Source organism: Thermobia domestica, chromosome 5 (genome assembly GCF_964235325.1).
Source record: "Thermobia domestica chromosome 5, izTheDome1.hap1.1, whole genome shotgun sequence".
Classification (NCBI taxonomy): domain Eukaryota; kingdom Metazoa; phylum Arthropoda; class Insecta; order Zygentoma; family Lepismatidae; genus Thermobia; species Thermobia domestica.
The window spans coordinates 86524068-86547482 of record NC_137458.1 but is presented as its reverse complement, the minus strand read 5'-3'; the positions used below and the strand labels follow the sequence as shown (position 1 = coordinate 86547482).

Sequence of the window (23415 nt, the reverse complement as noted above, 5' to 3'; positions counted from 1 at the left end):
CGCTTTGTGAAATTAACAAACAAAAAGCAATTTATAATAAAAGGACAAACAAACTACCTATGTACTTTGTCACCAAAGTAATTAAAAGAGCAGCAGAATCCTTCTCCAGTTTTGATAGTCTTGAAAATGTCAGAGCAATTATAGTAAATTCCCTTCCAACGACATCGAACGAGAAGGTGATCACATGGTTGCATAAGCTGTAATTCAAAATCGTTGAGAAATTTAAGAAACAAGCAGGAAAACATTGATCATTATTATATTAGAATGAAGCGTAGCGTCAAAAATTCAGTTCATGCTGAAATAAAGACATTACAGTATTATTATTATTATTATTATTATTATTATTATTATTATTATTATTATTATTATTATTATTATTATTATTATTATTATTACAATATTCCTTCTGTTACACTTAATAAGGGGGAAGCAGAGTAGGTTAGTGGTGGATCACTAACTTCTGTTATGAAGAGTCTTTGGTTCGATAACAGGATAAAGTGATTTTGTAGTGCACAATATCGTGTCCATGAGTCTTCCCGGTTTCCTCCCAACATTCTCATTGTGCAAATTCTTTCACAATTATTCACTCCATAAATCCTCCTCCTCCTTTTAGAATAAAGGGCACAAATATGGCTATTATCTTACGTGAATATTAAATAACGTGACTTTATTTAACTTATTTAATTCGTCCTCCATTTGAGTTTTTTATAAAGAGAAAAATCTATCCTTGGACACTATATGTTGTACGTAATTTACAAAACAAATACGTAATACTTGATCAAACATGGTAAGACTTATGTATTTAGATCTTCTAGACTTGCTTATTACCAGTGAGGACGTCAGCGAGAGGATGGCAAGGGGGGCGAGCTGACTCCATTAACTACGCTTGTTCGTTCAGACATGTTGTATTGTGAGGTATATCACGCTCGCCCCCCTTGCCATCCCTTTCGGTACAGATAGTCTCACAAAAACCTCTCTCTGTCCCCCTTTTGCCCACTCAAGAAATTAAAGCGGGAAATACACATGTGAAATTATTTCTTGCACTGAGAAAAAAAAATGTAGGTGGCATACTTAAAAACGTAGGTTACATTCGTAATTCCTGTAGTTTCTGGACTTAACGTACAACCGTATATAACATCCTGCAGCAAACGTATAGCTGAAAAAGTATGTATTATACGTACTGTCTGCACAAGTGCAATGACGTCATTCGTGTGACGTTATCTGCAGTAACAAGTATATACGGAGGTAATATCTAGCTTTGTGACGTCAGGGTCGTATGTAGCATGTGGGTTAATAATGACGACATACACTGACTATCAGGACGGAGCATGATTTCAAGAAGTATGCAATATACGTTCTGTACGTATGTTTCTTGCGTTCAACCCCGAGACAGCATCTATATTGTACTTGTGCCCCATACGTACGACTAGATACAGTATACGTATTGTACGTATGTATTATACAGATTTTCCTTATGTCGCACACAGCTTGTCCAGATACAGCATACAGAATATCCGTATGCACCATACAGAGTGCATATATGTAGCTTACAGACTGTCTGCATGCAGCATATAGATTATACGTATGTCGCGTACAGGTTGGCCATATGTAATGTATAGATTGGATGTATATAGCTAATAGGTTGTCCATATGAAATATACAGATTTTACCTGTATCGAATACGTATTGCCTTCTTGTAATGTATGGATCGGACATATGCAGGATCTAGAGTGTACGTATAGTGCACCATTATTAAAGTGCTGCAACATACTGCAAAGTGCATGATACATTCTTACTGTAATGTTGTCAAATATTGTTTTACTCTGTATGAAAACAAAAATAGCTTAAAATATGGTTGATCTCCGTTGTGCCAATAATAATAAAATTAACAATACTACACTTTTCAAATCTTAGTTTGGAGCAGTGAAACTGTCCAAAGAAATGTATTTACCTGCAGGGTGTCCTATAAGTTTGGGCTTCCTGCTAATTCGTTGGAAAGCTACTGCAAAGTCAAGTGTTGAAAAGTGACACAAGCGTTAATTTTAAAATTATGGGCACAAAGCAGGGGCGGATCCAGGACGGACTTCTGGGGGGGGGCGGTCGGCGGTAATACTGCTACTTTTAAGAGCTCCAAACTTGTTATGGATGGGTTTATTTATATATAAAATAAGAAAGTTTCCTCTTGTGGGGGGGGGCGATCGCCCCGATCGCCCCCCTCTGGATCCGCCTCTGGCACAAAGGAGGTTAACCATATATTAAACTATTTTCGTTTCCATACAGAGTAAATCAATATGTGATATATTACTGTAAGAATTTATCATATGGTTTGCAGTTAGTTGCAGCACCTCAATAATAATGCAAAATGCACAGCCTTATACAATCCTATATTCAAACTCAAACAAGATTTACGTACAATCATTTATTAAGCTGTTATCATCCATTGCTTGTACGATATAAAGATTATTTTACCTCATTCTTTTCCTTAATAGTATCTTCTACTAAAGTGCAGTTGTTACCACAAGAGGCCTGAATAGAATTTTCCAGAAATAACTTCTCTGTACATTTTAATTAACAGTTTTTTTTTTTTTTTTTTTTAATGTCGCAATAATTAAAAGTGTGGTGTCAGCCGGAAACGCATTCGCTTACAATATTATTCCTACTCAGTACTCGCCATTAAAAATGAAACACCAAGAAGGAGACTGGGTAGATGCGCCAAAGTTCCCAGGCCGATACCTAATAGTAAGTGCAGAATACTCTTAAACGTTCGCTGTATTCGCTGTGTGACAACGTGGTGACAGCGGAGGCGTTGTGCAGCCATCGACTAAACATATTTATTCTTCCCTGCTATAGACATTCTGCAAATTTGGACTTTCCTGGATGCATCCTTCTTAGTGCAACATTTTAAGGAAAGAGCAATTTAACAGTCTCATACATTGCTTAAAGAAAGAGCAATGATTCTCAGAATTACTAGGAAGATATATATACACAATAATTTAAAACGGTTATTTCAAACTTTGCAATTCAAAGCACGAAAAGAACTATAGATAAAGGAACACTGATTTTAGCCAAATAGTAATTAGTAAACTCAATCACACTCAGTACCATTAGTTGCTTGGTGTTATCCGTAAGTCAGAGATCACGGTATCTCATTTCGTATAGATTTTTGCATTTGTTTAACGCTAAAAATGTATTTTATCGCTAATTGAACCCAGTACCATATATATACCGACAGGACGTACCTTAGTCACAAGGTGACATGAGTGAAACACTAAACTATTCGATTGACACCTGCGGCCTTGTCAACACTAGAGAAAGTTACAAAGTGATTAAGTAAATACGGAACATAGTTCATACAAAGTATAGCGATGTATGAAGTCTCCGTTTCATACGACTTGGATAAAGGATACATCTGAAATAGCAACAAAGAAATATATAATGATTTCTCTGGATAATTTGGATTAGTCCAGAATTCGAACACACACACGCTGGTAAGTCCAACATGTTTTTTTTTTTTTTAACTTCTTTCTTCGGATTCCCAATAAAGTTGACTACTGAAAAGCTGAGTTATAGATTCTGTATTAAAACAACACCTTCGCTAGACATGTTCAGTATACACATTGTCTTACATACAGAACAATACATTAGTTATTAATGCATGTCTGAAATAATAGTGCTTCGTATAGAATTTTACTTCATCCAATCGCAATAGCACAAAGATAAAAAATATTGCTAGGGATAATGTTCTTATTACAGAGAAAAAGAATTAAAATGACTTAACATTAACAATCATTTTCTTTAAACAGAGATAATATTTTATTATAATTTATGGAAGAAAGAAATAATTTGTAGTACAGTATCTTTATTAGGGTTATATATTCGTACAAAATAATGTAAGTACAACTGAGTCTGTCTTCAGAAAGGGCGTACTTTTAGCCACAACCTACACTGCTTCTTTTGACTGTCTTTCAAGCAGAATCCTGGTTTGATGCACGAAATACCTGCAACAAAAATCAGAAAATATTTAAAATGTTATATTCAGTGTGCTTAATTTGGTTGTACTTAACAATACAAAGTATCTTAACATTTTTGAGATTAAATGGACAAAATCTGTTAGGTCAGGTATGGACTTTTGGGTTGCACGTAGAAAAACTATGAAGTGTTTATTGATGCTGAACAACAACTCAAAATGTATTACCATTCAAAAGTAAGTGGGTACCTCAATGGTGTTCGGGCTACCATGGGGTACCTAATGTCTGTATTTTTTAGATATATGAAAATATATGTCTCTAAAATGTAAGGAACTGACATCTGTTTACCGAAAACCTCAACTCGGTAAGCCTTATGGATATCGAGATATGGGAAAATAAAGAGCGACACTACAGAACTGTGGAGTTTGCGTACTAGATGGTGCAGTTTCGGAAACGTAATTACGAGGGCTTACAACAACCTCAAAAGTAGTTTCAATTAAATACACTACACACACGCCCTGATGGGGGTTTTCGGGTACCATGATATTCCCAGAACTCTCATTTCTAAATATTCTAAAATATGTCTTAATAACGTTTTAAAGAACGTTAGAGGTGTGTGTTTACCGAAACCGCAAGTCGGTACGCCTAACAGTTACCGAAATATGGTGAAATAAAAAGCGACACCATAGGTACGTGGAGCTTGCATATTAGACAGTACAATTTAGAAAATTAATTAAAATATGACTATCAAGATATTGTCAAATAAAGGGAGGATCCATATAGTTATGGGGTTTTCGTGTTAGGTGGTAAAATTTCCGAAACCGGTCATGTAAAGTTAATAAGCATCAGTAGCAATTTCATCTTAAAATAATTAGGTATTTCCATGGAGTTTAAGAACATCATGGGGTCTACCAAGATTAAATTTTAAAAGTTTTGTAAAATATATTTTGACATTTGTAAAGAGTATTAGAAATATGTATTTACCTAAAAGTTCCAGCTAGTACATCTAGCAGCTAGAGAGACACCATACAATAAAAGCGTATTAGATCTTGAAATTTCAGAAAACAATTATTGATCCTAACAAAAGTTAAATAAGATGGTACTTATATGGGTTAAGTGAGAACCTCAGACTCGTCAGTACAATTTCGATCGAAAGATTAATTCAGCTCTAAATTTTCTTTGGACAATTCCAAGCGTTCATCGGGCTCTGAAATAAAGTGAACATTTTTTGTCAATATCTAATATAGCAAGCGAGATATAAGGAATTATGTATTTTATGACGTCGTAAAAATAGAGACCCACATGGATTTGTACTTTTGAGTATTTGCTGTAAGAAGAAGAAATTTCAGAAAACAACCGTATATACCTTAATAGACAATTAAATGGGCGGGGGCACAGTGGCTTAGTGGTAGAGTGCTTACCTCTGGTGTATTGGGTTCTTGGTTCGATCCACGGCCAAGTCAGTTTGTAGTGGACATCGTATTCGTGGGTTTTCTCGGGGTACTCTCCTCCCACCTTTGCATTCCATCAATTCTGTCAACAACATTCACTTGCTTTAATCATAATCTCCCTGAGACTAAAATGCATAATCGTGGGTCGCTACACTGAAATATTTCCTTTTATTTAATTTTAAAATTAAATAGGGAGTTAAGTATGATCGTATTTCTATGGGTTAAGTGAATACTCCAATAGTTTCTGCAAAAAAAAAAAAAAAAGATTAGTTAAATACCCTACCACTAAGCTACTGTGTCCCCGCCCACTGAATTGTCTATTAAGGTATATACAGTAGTTTTCTGAATTTTTTTCTTTTAGGAAAGACCCAAAAGTACAAATCCATAAAGATCTCTATTTTCACGTCATAAAATATATAATTCCTTATATCTTATTTACTATCTTAGATATTGACAGCGAATTTTCATTCTTTTGCACAGCTCGATGAACCCTTGGAATTGCCTGAAGAAAACCTAGGACTGAACTAATCTTTCGATCGAAATTGTACTGAGGTACTGATTTAACCCATAGAAGTACCATCTTATTTAATTTTGTTGCGACCAATAATTGTTTCCGAAATTTCAAGCTTTTATTTCACAGTGTTTCTCCAGATGTTAGATGTACTAGCTGGAAGTTTTGGGTAAATACATATTTCAAATACTGTTTACAAATGTCAGATTATATTTTCAAAAGCTTTTAAAATTTAATTTTGGTAGACTCCATGATGTTCTAACACCCCATGAAGATATCTAATTACTTTAAGATGAAATTGCTACTGGTGTTTATTAACTTTCCATGACCGATTTCGGAAATTTTAGCATCTAACACGAAAACCCCTTAACTGTGTTGGTCCTCCCTTTATTTGACAACATCTTGATAGCCGTTAGTCATATTTTAATTCAATTTCCGAATTGTAGCGTCAAGTATACAAGCCCCACATACCTATAGTTTATTTTCCCATACCTCGGTATCCATAAGGCTTACCGAGTTGCAGTTTTCAGTAAAAAAAAAAAAAAAAAATCAGTTCTTTACATTTTAGAGACATGTATTTCCATATATCTAAAACGCAGAAATTAAGTACCGCATTGGAACTCCATTGGAGTACTCACTTACTTTTGCATAGCAGGGTAAAAACGCCAGTGGTTCTCACTTTAAGGTTGAAAACATACTATTTTGTCTCTTCTCTGAGCATCGTGAATCTGTCGGAGCTGTACCATAGTTGGAAAGACTCACTGATCCTTCCTATAATGACCATGTAGTTAGAATTAAAAAAGGAGTAGCCGTTGGAGGAAAAACAATATTTTAAAATCCTTGCACCAGTAGTCGTCACCTTAAAATCAAAATGTTCCAGTAGTAGTCAGGATTTTCTACCAGTGTTCGTCACTCAAATAACTTGACATAATTTATTCAAAAACGCACTGTGTATCAGTTTAGGGTTAAGAATACAATATAAAGTAGTAAGCTTAATAACTTTGCATCACTTTTAGCACTCAAGAAATAAAATAAAAACGTTTTTACATACTTTTTAAAGCAATTTCAGAGAGAAAAATGTTAACTGAATTCAAAAGTTAACTGTATATCACTTCCACGTTAAGAGTACAATATTAAATACTATGTTTAATAACTATACGTCACTTTAAACTCTCAAGAATGAAAATAAACGTTTGTACATACATTTTAAAAACAATCTGAGAAACAAAATAAGTTAACTGAATTCAAAATTTAATTATACATCACCTTAAGCTTGAGAATACACTATAAAATACAGAGATTAATAAAAAATGAAATCTTTAAGTTTAACGTCCCACGATTATGCCGGTTAGGCTACAGGAGACGGAGATAATGAGAAATGAGTGAAATGGTGGAATGAAGAAAGTGGGAGGAAACGGGAGAACCCCGAGAAAACCCACGAGCACGGTGTTTGTCCACTACAAAGTCCACACGGCGCGAGTTGGGATCGAACCAGGGACCCCAAACACCGGAGGTTAACACTCTACCACTGAGCCACCGTGCCCCCCTGAGATTAATAATAATGCATTACTGAAGAATGAAAACAAAAATGTTTTAGCTACCTATATTGTATTTACATGTTACCGGTATTTCTCATTAACTTTTTTTTTTTTTTTTTGATACCTCATGATCAAGTGTAGGGATGCGCAAGAGAAAAGATTTGAGATTGTCTCCTCTCGAAAAGGTGCCGCGAAAGTTATGTCTCGTCTCGAAAACTGGATCCGTTTCTATTGGAAGAGCTCTATCTCGTCTCGAATTTCGTAACAAAAATTCTGTCTCGTCTTGTCTCGTGCGCATCCCTAATCAGGTCCATAGCCAAATACTTCATTTCGGAGGGGGTTCGATAGGGCTTTGGGATATCCGAATTTAGATATAGATAATCGATATTGACAAACTATCGAAACTTGTTCGAAATATCGAAAAATACAGCAATATCGAAATATAAACAATATCAAAAATCGAAAATATAGAAATATGAAAGAGATCAAAAATATGGATATATCGATCAAAAATGGATATATGATCTTGGAATACGATTTGGTGGAATAATGAGGGAGAAAAATAATCATTGATTAAATATTAAATTGAAAAGAAATAAGAGCCTGACGCTCAAATACTTATCTATCCGGCACCCATCTTGATCCCCATAAAATATCATGAAGTGCTTGATTGATTCTAAACCCAATAATAGTAATAGTAATTTAACAACAAACACAGAATATATAATTTACGCACCTTGAAATGTAGAAATTAATGATTGTAATCCCCAGCTTTCCAATAGACGTTTGATTTCTCCAAATGAAGATTCGGATATCTTGTTTCTTCTCAAGCAATAATGGGTTACAATAATCAGTTGCAGTCCAAAGCCAAGTCACTAAGTTAAGCATGAAAATAAAGAATTCATTAGTTAGATGCATACAAAATCCTACGCATATAAATCCGAATCTACTTGTATTAAATTGTAAATTTAAACAAACTAAATTATACTACTTTGGAAAGCGTCTCCAAATATAATGTTTTCATTCTAAAGTGAAGGAATTTTTAAAATCGGATGACCCGTTTGCGCTGTACACTCGCTATGCGTCCAATGTGAAATGAAAATGCAACATTGCCATTTACCTGGACCCACAACGTAAGTGAGTGAAGTTACTGTCTTTTACGCTAACATGTCGATGGCCAGCCCCCGTTTCAAACAGTAACTTCATTCACTTATGTTGTGGGTCCAGGTAAATGACAACGTTGCATTTTCATTTAAAATTGGGTGCATAAAGAGTATACAGCACAAACATCTCGTCCGATTTTTTTTAAAAAGTGTTCACTTTAGATTGAAAACGTCATATTTCGAGATGTTTTTCCTCTTACATTTTGTTGTAACTCTGATAATAACAGAGTTATCCTATGTCAGGGAACGTTTGAGACATCCTGTATACATCATAAGAAGTTCCTTTCTAAATTCTACACGGATGTGGTTTCATTGAATGTGAGGTGGGTGATACACATTAGGCCTTTTGGGAGTACGTCACACGGACGACCGTAATTTTGTGTTCAAAATTTTTATGAATTGATGGGATATGTGATACATATGGCCACGGACTAGAATTTTCTCAGTATGTCAAATATGCAATCAGATTTCATGCAGCTTAATTTGGTGAAAAGCTATTGCCAATTGAACGTTACATTTACCTCTTTCTTGCAGATGTTGAACCATGCCGTTAGCACGTGAGGAATGGATCGAAATAATCAAACTGTGGGGCGGGAGGAGTATATGTGCAGTGGTTGCCGATTGCAGTCATCCACAATGTGACTCTGTGTCACATGTTTCAGTGTCACAGTAATTAACTAAATTTGAGAAGACGGGGACATTCGTGAACATACATCGTAGCGGTTCAAACTCGCGGAACCTTTTTCCTTCCCCATTTTGAACCGGTACATGAAAATGCCATTTTCTCCATGTTTGCCTGCGCCGATTTTGAAAATTCCTTCACTAATCGATTTCTCTCGTCGAGTACTACAAGAAACAGTTAAAATCTCGCGGGCCCTTTTTTCTTCCCCATTTTGAACTGATACATGAAAATGCCATTTTCTTCATGCTTGCCTGCGCCGATTTTGACAATTCCTTCACTAGTCGATTTCTCTCGTCGAGTATTACAAGAATCAGTTAAAATCTTGCGGCCCTTTTTTCTTCCCCACTTTGAACCGGAAAATGAAAATGAGATTTTCTCTATGTTTGCCTGCGCCGATTTTGAAAATTCCTTCACTAATCGATTTCTCTCGACGAGTACTACAAGAATCAGTTAAAATCTCGCGGAACCTTTTTCCTTCCCCATTTTGAACGGGTACATGAAAATGCCATTTTCTCCATGTTTGCCTGCGCCGATTTTGAAAATTCCTTCACTAATCGATTTCTCTCGTCGAGTATTACAAGAATCAGTTAAAATCTTGCGGCCCTTTTTTCTTCCCCACTTTGAACCGGAAAATGAAAATGAGATTTTCTCTATGTTTGCCTGCGCCGATTTTGAAAATTCCTTCACTAATCGATTTCTCTCGACGAGTACTACAAGAATCAATTAAAATCTCGCGGTCGTCTTTTCTTCCCCATTTTGAACCGGTACATGAAAATGCGATTTTCTGCATGTTTACCTGCGCCGATTTTGAAAATTCTTTCAGTAATTTATTTCTGTTGTCGAGTACTATAAGAATCAGTTAAAATCTCGCGGGCCCTTTTTTCTTCCCCAAGCCAATATTTTTGTATATTTTGAATGTATTCAAGTATGGAACAAAAGTATTATATAATTCCCTTAGTAGGTTTCTCAACTTCATATTTTTCAACTTAAATTTTATTTATTTTAATTATTTATTTTCTTGTGACTCAATATTTAATTGCAATCGTTCATTGGGGAGAAGGGTGGCCATTCTCAAATATATAAATATAGTATTCTTAAAATTTATGTGTTCTCGTACTATTAGTTTCTTCCACTAGACCTGGAAATTGAAAAATTAATACCTGGAAAACCTGGAAAATTCAGGGAAATTGAGTTCCATATTTATATATGAACACTGCTATTTACAATTTTTTTTTCGAATAGGGAGAACTGTACAAAAGGGTGTTTTGGGAATGGTATAACAATAGGTTTCTGGGAGTGTTGTTCGAAATGAAATCTTTAAGTTTTACGTCCCACTATTATGCTGGCTAGGCTAAAGATAACGGGGTGTTGTTCGCAGTGTTGAATTCAGACATTTACACCCGGGGGGGAATGTCAACTGCTCGGGGGAGGGTTATTTTTCTGTATTTTTTTCAAGAAAGCAGCATATTTAACAATTCCATTCACATACACATCTTACCTAATATTGAGACTAATTGCTGATAAATATTCAATGAGATTATAATTTTAAGAAAACAATCGTTTGATTTCATCAAAAACATTAAATAAAGACTGGCAAAAATAGTTTACACTAAACTTTAACTGCTATTTACAGTAACTATTTTTATTATTTCCTATATTCAGTAATTACTGTTTGTTACTAATGTAAAAATTTTTAAAAAGATTTAAATTAACTGAAATATTTTTTCTCCTAAAACAAACATACTTAGGAATATCTTAATAAAAAGTTATCATTCTTTCTCACACTTCTGATTCTAAATCAAACATATTAGCCTTGGTTTCTTCACTGCATATACATCAATAGTTTAGTTGACGAAATCTTCAGTAGGATTAGTGCCGTGTCGTGGAAAATCAGCGCTTGGCGCGAGAGTATACGACGGCATCCCCGTATATATGAGTGAGGTCGACAGACCAGCCGCCAAAGGTGGGAAAATTTTAAAAAGTAAACCCTGCTTTTCCTTGATTTTGAGCACTTTTCATTACTTTTTTCCTTTCATTTTATATATGTCCACATGTATTTCATTCCTCTGTTTTTCTTTCCTTCTTTTTTCTTTTTCCCTCCCGAATTTTTCACCCCTTACTTCGGCGCCCGGGGCCGTCGCCCCGCTTGCCCCTCCCCCATGGAACGGCACTGAGCAGGATCTTGGCCACCTTCAATAGCAATCTTTCACTTATATACTATTATCATATTGATAAATTCTATATAAGTCTCTAATCAAGGAGGGATAACTGTTCCTCCCTGATCCCTCTAAATGACGCCCACTGAATCTCACCCTTTAACTGAATTATTTTTAATTAAAGAAAGATGTGTTTACTTTAACAATCGTAAAACACATTTACGTCTGTTACTTCCGATGCGAGAAATGGGATTTAGGCGCCCTATTTCAAATAATGTAGGAACTGTATATTTTCAAGAACTGAAGTCTGCTGACATGAGAGATTATATGGAATGATCGAAAGATCTTCCCTATCTTTCCTTTCGTATCTCAACCTGTGCTAGTGCTACCTACTAATATATAATATAGGGCGAGAGTATAGTACCTACTAAAATACAAACCTTTCTTCAACAGTTAACAATTTCATGTTCTGCCAAACTCAGTCATAGCGTTAAGAAATACAAGTTTTATTCACTATTTGGTATTATATCTTAGATGTTACATGTTAACATTTATATAGAATGGGTCTGCGTCATTTATATGTATATTGAGAGATCGGATTTCGTCTGCACGTACACGGACAGAAAAGCAAATAATTGGGTGAAGTAATTTCTACATTTTGTGACTGAAATTTTGGGAGTTTCTCCGGGGGGGAATGAATTTTCTTCGGGGGGAGATTCCCCCCGGGCTACCCCCTGAATTCAACCCTGGTTGTTCGGTGGGGGTCAATGTTGCCAATTTTGGGTAAAGTCGCTAAATAAAGGGAATTCGACCTCAACGATAGCGTAGGTTGACCATAAAATTTTCAGTTAAAAACGGGACAGGTTCTTGCAACCCTAGACTTTTAGATCTACCTTTGTTCTTATCAGTGCCTTGATATCAGATTTCCTCCTCTCTCTCTTTGTTACAGAACGGGTACTTATGAAAAAGGAAAGACACGTTGAAATTTGTTCAACACACAACCAACTGCTAAAACCTCTGCTGCCTTTCGAGCAGTACTGCGAACTATAGAGTATGTTTAATATAGGGAATTTCAGTTCAATTTTTGCCTCTTTGTTATTATTAATTATTAATACTTTTAAAAGGAGTAAAGATACTGGGTTTGTTATTTACTTCTTTCATTTACATAGAACGGGACGAATACTACTTTTTCCATCTACTGACGGGACGGCCGGGACACGCCACTAAAACGGGACTGTCCCGGTCAAAACGGGACGTATGGTCGCCCTACGATAGCGACAAAAAATATTTTTTTCCGATTGGAGACTTTTTTGGGTGATTTTTAAATGACGATTTACCTACTTACACAGCGACTTTCTGCTCCAAACAAAATGTTCATCTGTAGAGAAGCATTATTAGTTCAAAACAGTTTTTACGTTCTTTTTTTCTGTTTGTTTGTTTTAATCAGCGCAACTGATGAAGAGTTTGGAAATACAGCATACTCACTGCCCCACAATCCTGCATTGTTATGTTACCCTTGCCCTCTAACGAAGAACAACTACAAACTTGATGTCCTTTAGTTCGCAGAGTTTCCGTTGAGAAACACACGTAATACATCATTACCGATAGCAACAAGATTAGCTATAGATTGCGTGAATAAAGGCGAAGAAGATGTTTGTTATATTTGTCCTTTGGGGTCTTTTAATTATTCTGCACTTTTTCTTTTACAAAAAAATGATCCCTGAATTAAAGGATTGGTTGCGCCCTATTTACAAAGATGTGAGTAGAACCAGCGGCGCAAATCTGTCTTCAACATTGGGAGGGGGGGGGGTAAGACCGTTACCATACTTTTTTTTGACGATGTCCAAAATACTTATGAAGTTGAAAAACAATGTTGTGGAGGATCAGAGTTGTTTTCAGCGTTGGGAGGCTGCAGATTTGAGGCTTATTCTGGGGGACATCTATTTTATCTCACGTTCCTTTGTAGCAATCGGACAAAAATAATCAAATTTCTCCCAAAAAACACATTTCAAATCGGATTATTGGGGAGAAGTCCCCCTCAGTTCCAAGATTGGAGGGGACATGTATCCGTCATCCCCCCCCCCCCCACGGATTTGCGCCAGTGAGTAGAACATATTGTTTAGTTTACATCTACAACTTTAAAACAATGCTTATAGACAATGAATTTCTCTATTATTTTTTATAGCGACTTTTCACCCAAAATTGGAGTCGTCATATCCCGTTTCGCAAACTTATTGCCAACATTTTGGAAACTGGTTGCGAAGAGAGCTACAATGGATGAGTCGAGTTATTTCGTCGCTTCCGCTGTGAACCTAAGTACAAGATTCCAAAGAGATTAAGAAAAAATGAAATGAAACCTTTGAGTTTTACGTCCCACAGTTATGCCGGTTAGGCTAAAGGAGACTCTGATGATAAGCAATGAATGAAAGGTGGAATGAAGAAAGTGGAAGGAAACGGGAGAACCCCGAGGAAACCCACGCACAAGGTGTTTGTCCATCACAAAGTTCATTTGACGGGGGCTGGGATCGAACCCGTGACCCCAAGTACCGGAGGTGAACGCTCTACCACTGAGCCACCGCAGCTCTTAAGAGATTAAGAGTCACAAACATAGTCACTTTCAATTTTGTAATATATATAGGTCTATATATTGCATCACTGACTAATAACTAAAATCCTTGGATTGTATATATAAAAGTCGCCCCCTGCCCGTAAAAAGCTTCATTCGAACTCGGAATCGAACAATTGCATCTGTAAAACAGTGCTGATTTGATTTTAACGTTCCTTTCAGCAGCAAGGCTGTATGAGACGTGGACCTACAGATTAACGTGGAATCCGAACCACATAAGCTCCGGCCGGGAATCGAAAAAATGAAATGAAATCTTTGAGTTTTATGTCCTACGGTTATGATGGTTAGGCTAATGGAGACGGTGATGAGTAATGAATTAAATAGTGGAATGAAGAAAGTGGGAGGAAACGGGAGAACCCCGAAAAAACCCACGCACACGGTGTTTGTCCACCACAAGGTTCACTTGGCGGGGCTGGGATCGAACCCGGGACCCCAAGCACCAGAGGTGAACCTTCTACCACTGAGCCACCGCGGCCCCCGGCCGGGAATCGAACCCGGGTGTCCCACGCCAAAGGCGTGTTCACTAACCACTTAGCCACGAGGGAGCTCATCTATAAGGCAGTGTAAGCAAACAAAAAAACGCACACTGGATGTTTGCGCAACTGAGGATCAAAACATTCTCAATGGAGTATGAGAAATAGTTAACGCCAATCAATGTGTGCTTTTGCTTATTCATTACTTCGTTAATACTTAATTCCTTCTAGAAATAGTGAAACTATACTGTGAAGAAACACTAATAAACTAATAACAATTACGTTGTATTTCTTACCACACCACGACCATTTTTACCACCCATAGAATTTGAACCTAGTACTATACTGCATTAGTCACGCCGTAACGAAAGATGAACATCTGGCACTCGTAGCTGTTGAAGCTACCTGTATATCACGCGGCCTGCGTTGGTACTCCTCAACATAAATACCTCACAGCCCAAAGCCAGGAAACATCACAGACAGAAGACAGGGGCACAAGCAGTGCCTGACACTTCACGAACTCTAAACCCGCCAAGACTCAACTCAACATGACCTTCAATTACGTTCTAGAAACCAAACCAATGCTAAGGCACAAACTTACCAACTTCCTATATGAAAACACAAGAAAAAAAATCTAACTTTTTTGGTTCCAAAGTGATGACATAACAATAATACTAAAAAGGTTTTAATTTTCAGTAACCCAAACATTAATTAACTAGGGAACATAACAAAGCAAAAATAAATAAAAATAAAAATAAATTAAATTAAAAAATAAAAATCTGACAAGTAAACTCTCCCTGACTACTTTTTTTTTTTAATTTCAGTGAGGCTGTAAAATATGTTAGTATCTTCGTAAAATATATATATTTCAATGTAAACAAGTTCTTTAAACAAAAGAAAGCTTTGTAGTAGAGCGCTTACCTCTGACGCGTTAGGTCCCTGGTTCGATTCCTGCTCCCGACAAATAGCCTTTTGGTGAACACTGTAGGTGTGGTTATTCTTAAGACTTTCCAGTTTCCTTACATTTTCTTGATTCCACCATTATCATGTATCTCATTGTCACCTTCTCTCTTACATTGATGTACAATCATGGGGCGTTAAACTAAAAGCAAAAAAAAAAAAAAAAAAAAAAAAAATTGCAAATATCCTAGTAAAAATGAGTTTTCTAGACTACACAAGTGGCCCCGCGTAGGGTAGTCGCTAGCGCTCTCGCCTTCGGTGCGAACGGTTCCGGGTTCGATCCCGGGGGAGAACTCGGTCGAAAAAGTATCAAAAGATTTTAAGTCCAGCCATCCTGAATGAGGTTTCCTTGGGTTTTCCTCATTCACAGCAGGCAAATGCCGGAGTGGTACCTAACATATAGGTCCCAGGCCGTTTTCTTCCTTCCCCAATCCTTTCTTCCCTTCCTTTCCCCGGATAGTGTACTCGCCGAGGAAAGTCATCCCTCATATGGGGTAACAAGGCCATTGATGCCGAAAGCCCAGAAATCTAAATCCTAAATCTTCACTACACAAGGAAATTTCCGCGCTGAAAACGGTTTATTAGCAATTATGTTAAGCAGTCCTGTAGTAGATCTGCACCAAGTAATAAATCGTCACATATAAAATGGAATGAATAAACACATAACATTCATTTTGCTACCTTGAAACATAATATGTTTCAAAACATTAATATTCAAAGTTTTTTCAAAATTCAGATTCACCCATTCCATTCTCCTCAATCATTTACGAGTTACAATAGTAAGAATTGTAGTCATAAACTACATTACTTACTTAGTACTATATTAAAGCAAGTTACACTAAAAGAATATATAATTAATGGGAATATTTAACTAAAGTAATAGTTAACTATTGTACTTACCCAGGCTTCCCAGGTTTCCTTCCTCTCTTCTGTTCCGTTTGTAAACAACCTCGTTTCGCAAGCAAAAGACGGTAGTTCAATGACGTCAGCCATGGCGAAAGAAAGAGTGTCTATAGGCGGTCTGGATCTTACACACAGATGGACGTATATAACGTATAGCTGAAGTATTTAACATACGTATACGTATGTAAAATACAGAAGATTGTTAGATATCAGACATCCTGCAGAGACATGATGTAATATCTAAGCGGGTAAAAGGCAGTACCTATGTAGTATATGGATAAAGTACGCTCCGTACAGATTTCCTTAGTAAACATAACGAATCCTTGTATTTGTACAATATACCGCTGTCCGGATAATGGATTTTTCTCAGTGTGTGCAGACCTTTGGTTCCCGAGTTATTGGCAATGAAGATTTGGGTTTGGACTTAGTAATATATATAAATTAAGCATTCAGGGACACTTACTTTGAATTAGTCTTTCTTCAGAGACAAGAACAAGAATTTTAGGAATGATCCCTCCCCCCCAAAAAATGGATCAAAAGATCAAAAAATGGATAAAAAGATTGTGATCTTGGGCCAATTATTAGTTTTCGGATCAGAGGCTACAAAAGTTTTCAACGGCCTGTAAATCGAGTTTTTTTCCTTTTTTTTTAATGCAATAAGCACATCGTACTGAGTAAAGTAATAGTTTGAGTTTGGCCACGCTATATGTAATTCTCCAGATATAAGGCCTACAAGAAAAAAATTTGAGTGAAAAATAATGGATCTTTTGATTCAAAAAATAAATCCTATTTTCCCCAAACTTGGTTGATGATTTGTTTGTATTCTGTAACTCATCCGTATTATGGGGACTGTAATCTCCAGTATTGATTGGTGGAAGAAGGTAAATTCAATAGTTTCCAGTCCGCGCAAATAAAAGTCGATAAAATTATTTTCTGCTCACTTTTGCTGTACATATGGAACCACTAATACAACAACTACTATTATCTTTGAATTATTTACGTTCCTGCTTGCTCTTCCATTAATCGAGGCTCTCTGTTTTCCTCCGAAGGTTCCGATTGTTTTACTTTGGATCTCTGTAATTTATAGTAAGTTTCAGCTGATGGAACTTAAGGATTTGAAGTATTCTATTTCTCTACGAGATAAACTCTTGCACTTTAAACATTTCATTTCATTTTGCACTGATATGAAACAAAATATTCCCAAGCTAAACTTCTTTTTCCACTTGGTAATATCGCTTAGTATCGTACTTCCTTATATCCATTCTTCCAGAATGAGTGAAGAACGGAACTGAACTTCCAAGTTCAGTAACATGTAACCTACTGTATGATTAAATTTGTCCCCGTTTTAGCGAGTGATGTCTTTATTTGTTCGTAGGCTGTCGTTTTTTTAAAGGGTGATTTTCGCTAACTGATAAGTTGAGGACGTTAGACTGGACCAAATATTTTTTTCAACTTTCTTTATTTTTATTATCTTCATTGTTGTTGATATGTATACGCTATCAGTAATTAATACATCGATCTAGTTACACAATATCACATTAACATTCTCTATGTTTCTAACGAGATCCACAAGAGGTATGTAGTACGAGAACAGCTTTTGTTTAAAAGTAATTGCAATACGATCCATTTCCGGCAGATTCGCTTAAAGAATACAAAGATTTGCATTGTGGAAGATTAATCAATTTCTCGTTATCATATATCGATAGACTTTTTGCTATTAAGATTTACATATCGACTTTCGATATGTTTTAAGTGCCAAGAAATATCGATATATACATAAAAAAACAGAAATACCTAAGAACTCCCTCATCGCTATATGGATAGCTCATACCCCTTTGGAGCGAAAGGCATGGGTTGGTTACCAGTACGAGCTCATATGGCTTGGATCCCACCTTAAACTGAAGGTCCGTGTTTCATATGACCTTAGTGCTAAAGGAAATGCTAAATATCAATACAAATAAACAAACAACCAGGAAATACCATAAGTTACAGAAAATTGAGAAATAGAACAATATCATAAATACCGAAAATCGTAAATTCTGAAAGAAGACAGGACCAGGAAATTAAAGTAGGCATCAATGACGACGAAATAATCGTAACTAGAAATTGTTATGATTACAAACGTATAAGTAAAGACAAAAATGTATGGAAGTATAAGTCCACCAGCGAACGAGTGCGGGCGGCCGGTTTTGGAACTAAAATACAAACAACAGTGTTTCTAACCGGATTACTTGTAATTAATCTATCACAGTTGTTTTTGCCCTGTTCATAATAAACCACTTCACGCATATGTTTAAGTTAAGACAAACGCAATTTCAAAAGTTATGAAAGTTATTTTCAGAGCATTTTAAGGGACTGCAAAAAAAAAAAAAAAAAAAAGTACATACACCCTCCATATTAATTTGGCAATAACTTGCGAATAAACTAACCTCAGTGTTGTACAAAGGAACACTGAGAACTTCGTAGCATTAGAATGTAAGGAATTCCTAATTCATCTGTTAACGAAACCTCGAAGTTCATCTTTGTGAATCAAAGTTATACTTTGGCAAACTGCGCTTTCATTGTTTAAATCAAGTTCTATTGTGTAGTTTTGAGATAAGGCATCTTCGAAATTGCTACCAATTTGGACCATGTGATCGATCGATTGACAGTACCTTCAGTAACAAATTTGCATTGAGATTATTTTCGGATGTGCTGCAAAAGACTGGTGAGAGAGAAACTGATAATCTAACCGCCTCCGAAGGAGATTTGGATCCGCCCCTAATTAAGACGGTAGATAAAGATAACTTTCTCTGATATCTAACCTGTCATTATTTAGCATAGTTTGGTAATTTAAAAATCCAGTATTTCTACCATATTTAAAAAAAAAAAAAATATTTAAAAGAAATAAACCCAATGTTACATTGGGGGCGGTAGGGGAGCGATTAAAATTTAAAGTGGGGAGCCTGACAATTGATTTCTTATAGCTCCAGTGAAATTCAGAAAAAATTAATTTCATATTAAAAAAGAAATACAAAATACATTTTTAGGGTAACTCTTACATTCATTATGTTATTATAAAGTTAATGGTACTTTTGAAATTGATTAGAGTGAATAGATAGATATGTATTTAAGTAACAAAACCACTTGCGTAAGTTTTTCAAAATATCAAGTTAGAAGAACGAAGTTTGTCTTCCACTGCTATCCCATTGCTCAAAGATACCGGCGATGAAACAATTGGCCGGAAATCATGCGGCCGCTTCTTACATCAAATCATGAAGAAGAAGATGAGTGTCAATGTTAGGTACGTAAGTTCAGTTTATTGTATATATTTTTAAAGGATCCTAACCTCTTGGAACTATACGTAGCACATTTTAGTACTTACACTTGAAATAAAAATACAGCTGTTTAAAGACGATTGATTACCTTTGTCTTTGAATTTCATATGTGCACACAGGATTTGTTAAACAATACCGTACATCTGATATGTTTGAACTATATGCAACTTATGCTCACGGGCTAAACTCAGTCTTCTGAAGTCAATCGACAAATGATTATGTATTACAGACACAAAGACAACACTAGGCTCCCAAGTTTCAAAATTATATTGTGTATGAAAACAGATAATAGAATTAATTCTTTGTCACAAGAGACCTAGGGTCTGAAAGAAATTCAGAGGGAGTTCAAAGGGAATTTCTATACTCATAAATAAAAGTTGTAAATTTATTGTGTATTGAACCAATGATATTTATGCTTACATTACCCATACGCTGATGTTTTATCGATACTTTTATTTCACATTTACCAAAAGGCTGGATTACGATAATAATCCTAAAAGAAAGATGCATTGTAATCAGGTTTTACAAGGCAATCCCGAAAGACAAGCTATCCAATCCCGTAACCCTTTAAAAAATTAAGGAAAATTTCTTCTTCACGTCCTTTTCCCCCAAAGGGTTCACATTCATCGAAAAAATGAAATGAAATTTCTTTAGTTTAACGTCCCATGATTATGCTCTTTATGTTAGAGGAGACAGATGATTAATGAAAGTGAAAGATTGTAAAATTAATTGTTGGGCTCTCACAGAACCACGTACAACAAAGACACATGCGCTAGCCAATAGACCAACGGAGATAACTTCCACAGTTCTCGAGTGGAAACGTATCGGAATTCTTTCTTGGCTACAACTCAAGAAAATAATTTAGTTGTCAATCGATAGACCTACATTAAAACAAATACAAGCATCGCGAGCCTTAACTTGATTTAAATTTACAGTGACAAGATATTGCGCAAGTATCTAAGTTACCAACCCATAATTAATCTTTTAGTCATTAACATCTTATTACTGAGTTTTACAGGTTTCTACTGTTTTATAATGAAATCAAATAAAACGTAATCAATTTTTTTTATATAATCTGCTTAATACACGGTAGAAATTCACTTGTGTGCTATCTTGTTCTTAAATTGTTAATTTCCATGCATATGCCATTATCCACAATACATCTGCATTACTGCAGGAATAACCATTACTGCATTCAATAACAACTATATAATTTATGGAGTTCTTTATTAAGCGAAACAGACTAGGCTACTTATAACATGTAAACTGCAACTTTTGAAAATCGTTGGATACACTGCAGAGTGACGCTCTCCGTTCCCCTGTCCCACCGCGCTTACCTAGAAACTGATGTAAACACGACACTAGCGCCCTCCACGAAAAACCGCATTAATATCCTGGTCAGGTAATAACAATTAAATTACGATAGCTCTTGAAAATATTTATCTATTTCATGTAGAAAAATTCATATGATATTGGTTCTCATAATTTATATTATAAAAACCATTGATGCAACAGAGGAAGTTCGAGTTTTAAGTTTTGGTGTTTTGCAACCTTACGTAACACCGAGCTTACGTTGAGAATATATAAAAAAAGAAAAAAACACGAGTCTACACTAAGAAGATGTAATTATGTAGTTCTATACCAGAAAGATAATATGCTTTGCTTTGTTTGTAAAGTAGAAAAGAAAGGTAGATTATAAAATTCATGTTTAACAAGAGAGAAAACAAAGAAAAAATCATGAAAAATTTCATTCAGAAACTAATCGGTATTTCTTTATATCGGTATCATTTAGTATTTTGGTTTTTGGTATGGGTCGGTATTTTCGGTATATCGATATTTTGATATGAGTAATACTGAAATTTCGACATTCAGAAATACCGATGCCAGTTTCGGTATTTCGGTATTTTTATAGTCCTAACATAAACTATTACTATGGTACTTGTACCGATTATGGCCCGGGTCCCTAATATGGCCCACCCACCATATCTCTGCAGATTTACGTTGGTGCTACTAGATGATAATATAAACGATGTCCTCTGAGCCACGGAAATATGTTTACGCTTATCATGAGGACATAGTTTATATTGTCATCTAGTAGCACCAACGTAAATCTGCAGAGATATGGTGGGTAGGCCATATTAGGGACTCGGGCCATAATCGTATAAGTACCATATATTAAGTAACTAAATTACAACACATGTCTTGATTTTGCACTAATTTGTGCCATTGGAAAATAAATATCCTGGGATAACGAGTGCAATATAAAAAATATTTGCTTGCATTGTGTGAGTGTGAGATTAAATTGATTCCATAACCAATGAGGAAACAACATTGGTTATGGAATGGAATTGGAATGGGTCTTACCTTTAACATGATATCGTCAATGGTATAATTGTTAGATTGTAGAATGTTATGCATGTTCCTCAAAAGTTTCGTATCGACAGTTTCTGGTTCAATCAACTCTGAAAGTTGTTGTATGAACATGAAAACTAAAGATCTATTGAATCCTTTGGGCAAGTTGCTGAAATATAAAGTAAATGCATATACCATAAATTTTACAAAAACGCATTTGATGTTCGGACCAATTGTATACTGTGAAATACCTTGAACAACAATTATTTCAGTATTGGCAACGTAAGTAGTTTCCCGCTAAATTTGGTCCAGTATGTAATGAGAATCGGTCATCAGCGATTGGCGGGAAATCTGAACATTTCAAGAACTATTTGTAATGCATTTCGAAAACAAGTAAATCTTGATAGCATATGTTACAATGCACCTTTTATTCTGACAAGGGTTGTTAGGACGAGTACATCCAGTGATGCAAATAGGCTAGTTGTCACCTGGGGCAAGAACTCGCCTTAGCACCCTCCCTCCGCCTCCCTCCCCTCGCCGAGCACACTTGACATTGGCATCACATAGTAATTCTCCTATTCCAGTTTTTCTTCAAGTGGTACACCTTGATTTCAAAATTGCAGTATATAATTTAATTTTTAGTAGACCTATAAGATAAAACACCAAACTAATTACTGATTGCCAAATGATCTGCGAGTAGCATGCTTGACATGTTTTTATAGTCTTATCATAACTACAAATCACAATGTTTTTGAAATTATATCGGGATGTGCATGTGTAGAATGAATCAACACTACTTTAGAAGAGAATATTTAATTATGACAAACAGTCAAGCTGTTATGTTCGGACATTTTGCAAATCTCTTAAATATATTTGGTCTAGGAATTAATTCGTGCGGGTGGACAAGAGATGGCGCAACGAACGGAGCGTCCCACAGTTCCGTGTATCCACACATGTGTTGCAAACCCCTGTCATCGCGTATGGTTCGTAGTATAGGGCAGTGAATTAAAGCGTCAACAACACCAGTTTGTAGTTAAGTGAACATGGCGCAATTTGTGCCTGATAAAGTGTTTTTGCGGGGTGTCCTGCTGCATTACTTTAACATGCAGAAAAGTGCGACTGAAAGTCATCGTATTTTGGTGGAAGTGTATGGTGACCATGCTCTAGCTGAGCGAACGTGTCAGAAGTGGTTTGCACGGTTTAGAAGTGGTGATTTCGGCTTGGCAGACCAAGAGCGAGCTGGACAGCCAAAAAAATTTCAAGACGAAGAATTGACAGCATTGCTCGAGCAGGATTCGTGTCAAACGCAGGAACA

The 23415-nt window shown here is 36.0% G+C and overlaps 1 protein-coding gene across 2 annotated transcripts in view; it reads right to left on the bottom strand.

Annotated features, from left to right (window-relative positions):
- Positions 1-16451, bottom strand: part of LOC145684664 (sodium channel protein Nach-like) — a 56330-nt gene extending 39879 nt beyond the window's left edge. For both annotated transcript variants that reach the window (XM_081757053.1, XM_081757054.1), the window contains exons 1-2: positions 16429-16451; positions 58-197 (exon numbers count right to left, since the gene is read on the bottom strand). In XM_081757053.1, coding sequence (XP_081613179.1) covers positions 58-194 — 137 coding nt within the window. In that variant the 5' untranslated portion in view covers positions 195-197; positions 16429-16451. The remainder of the gene's footprint in view (positions 1-57; positions 198-16428) is intronic.
- Between the last annotated feature and the right edge of the window lie 6964 nt (positions 16452-23415).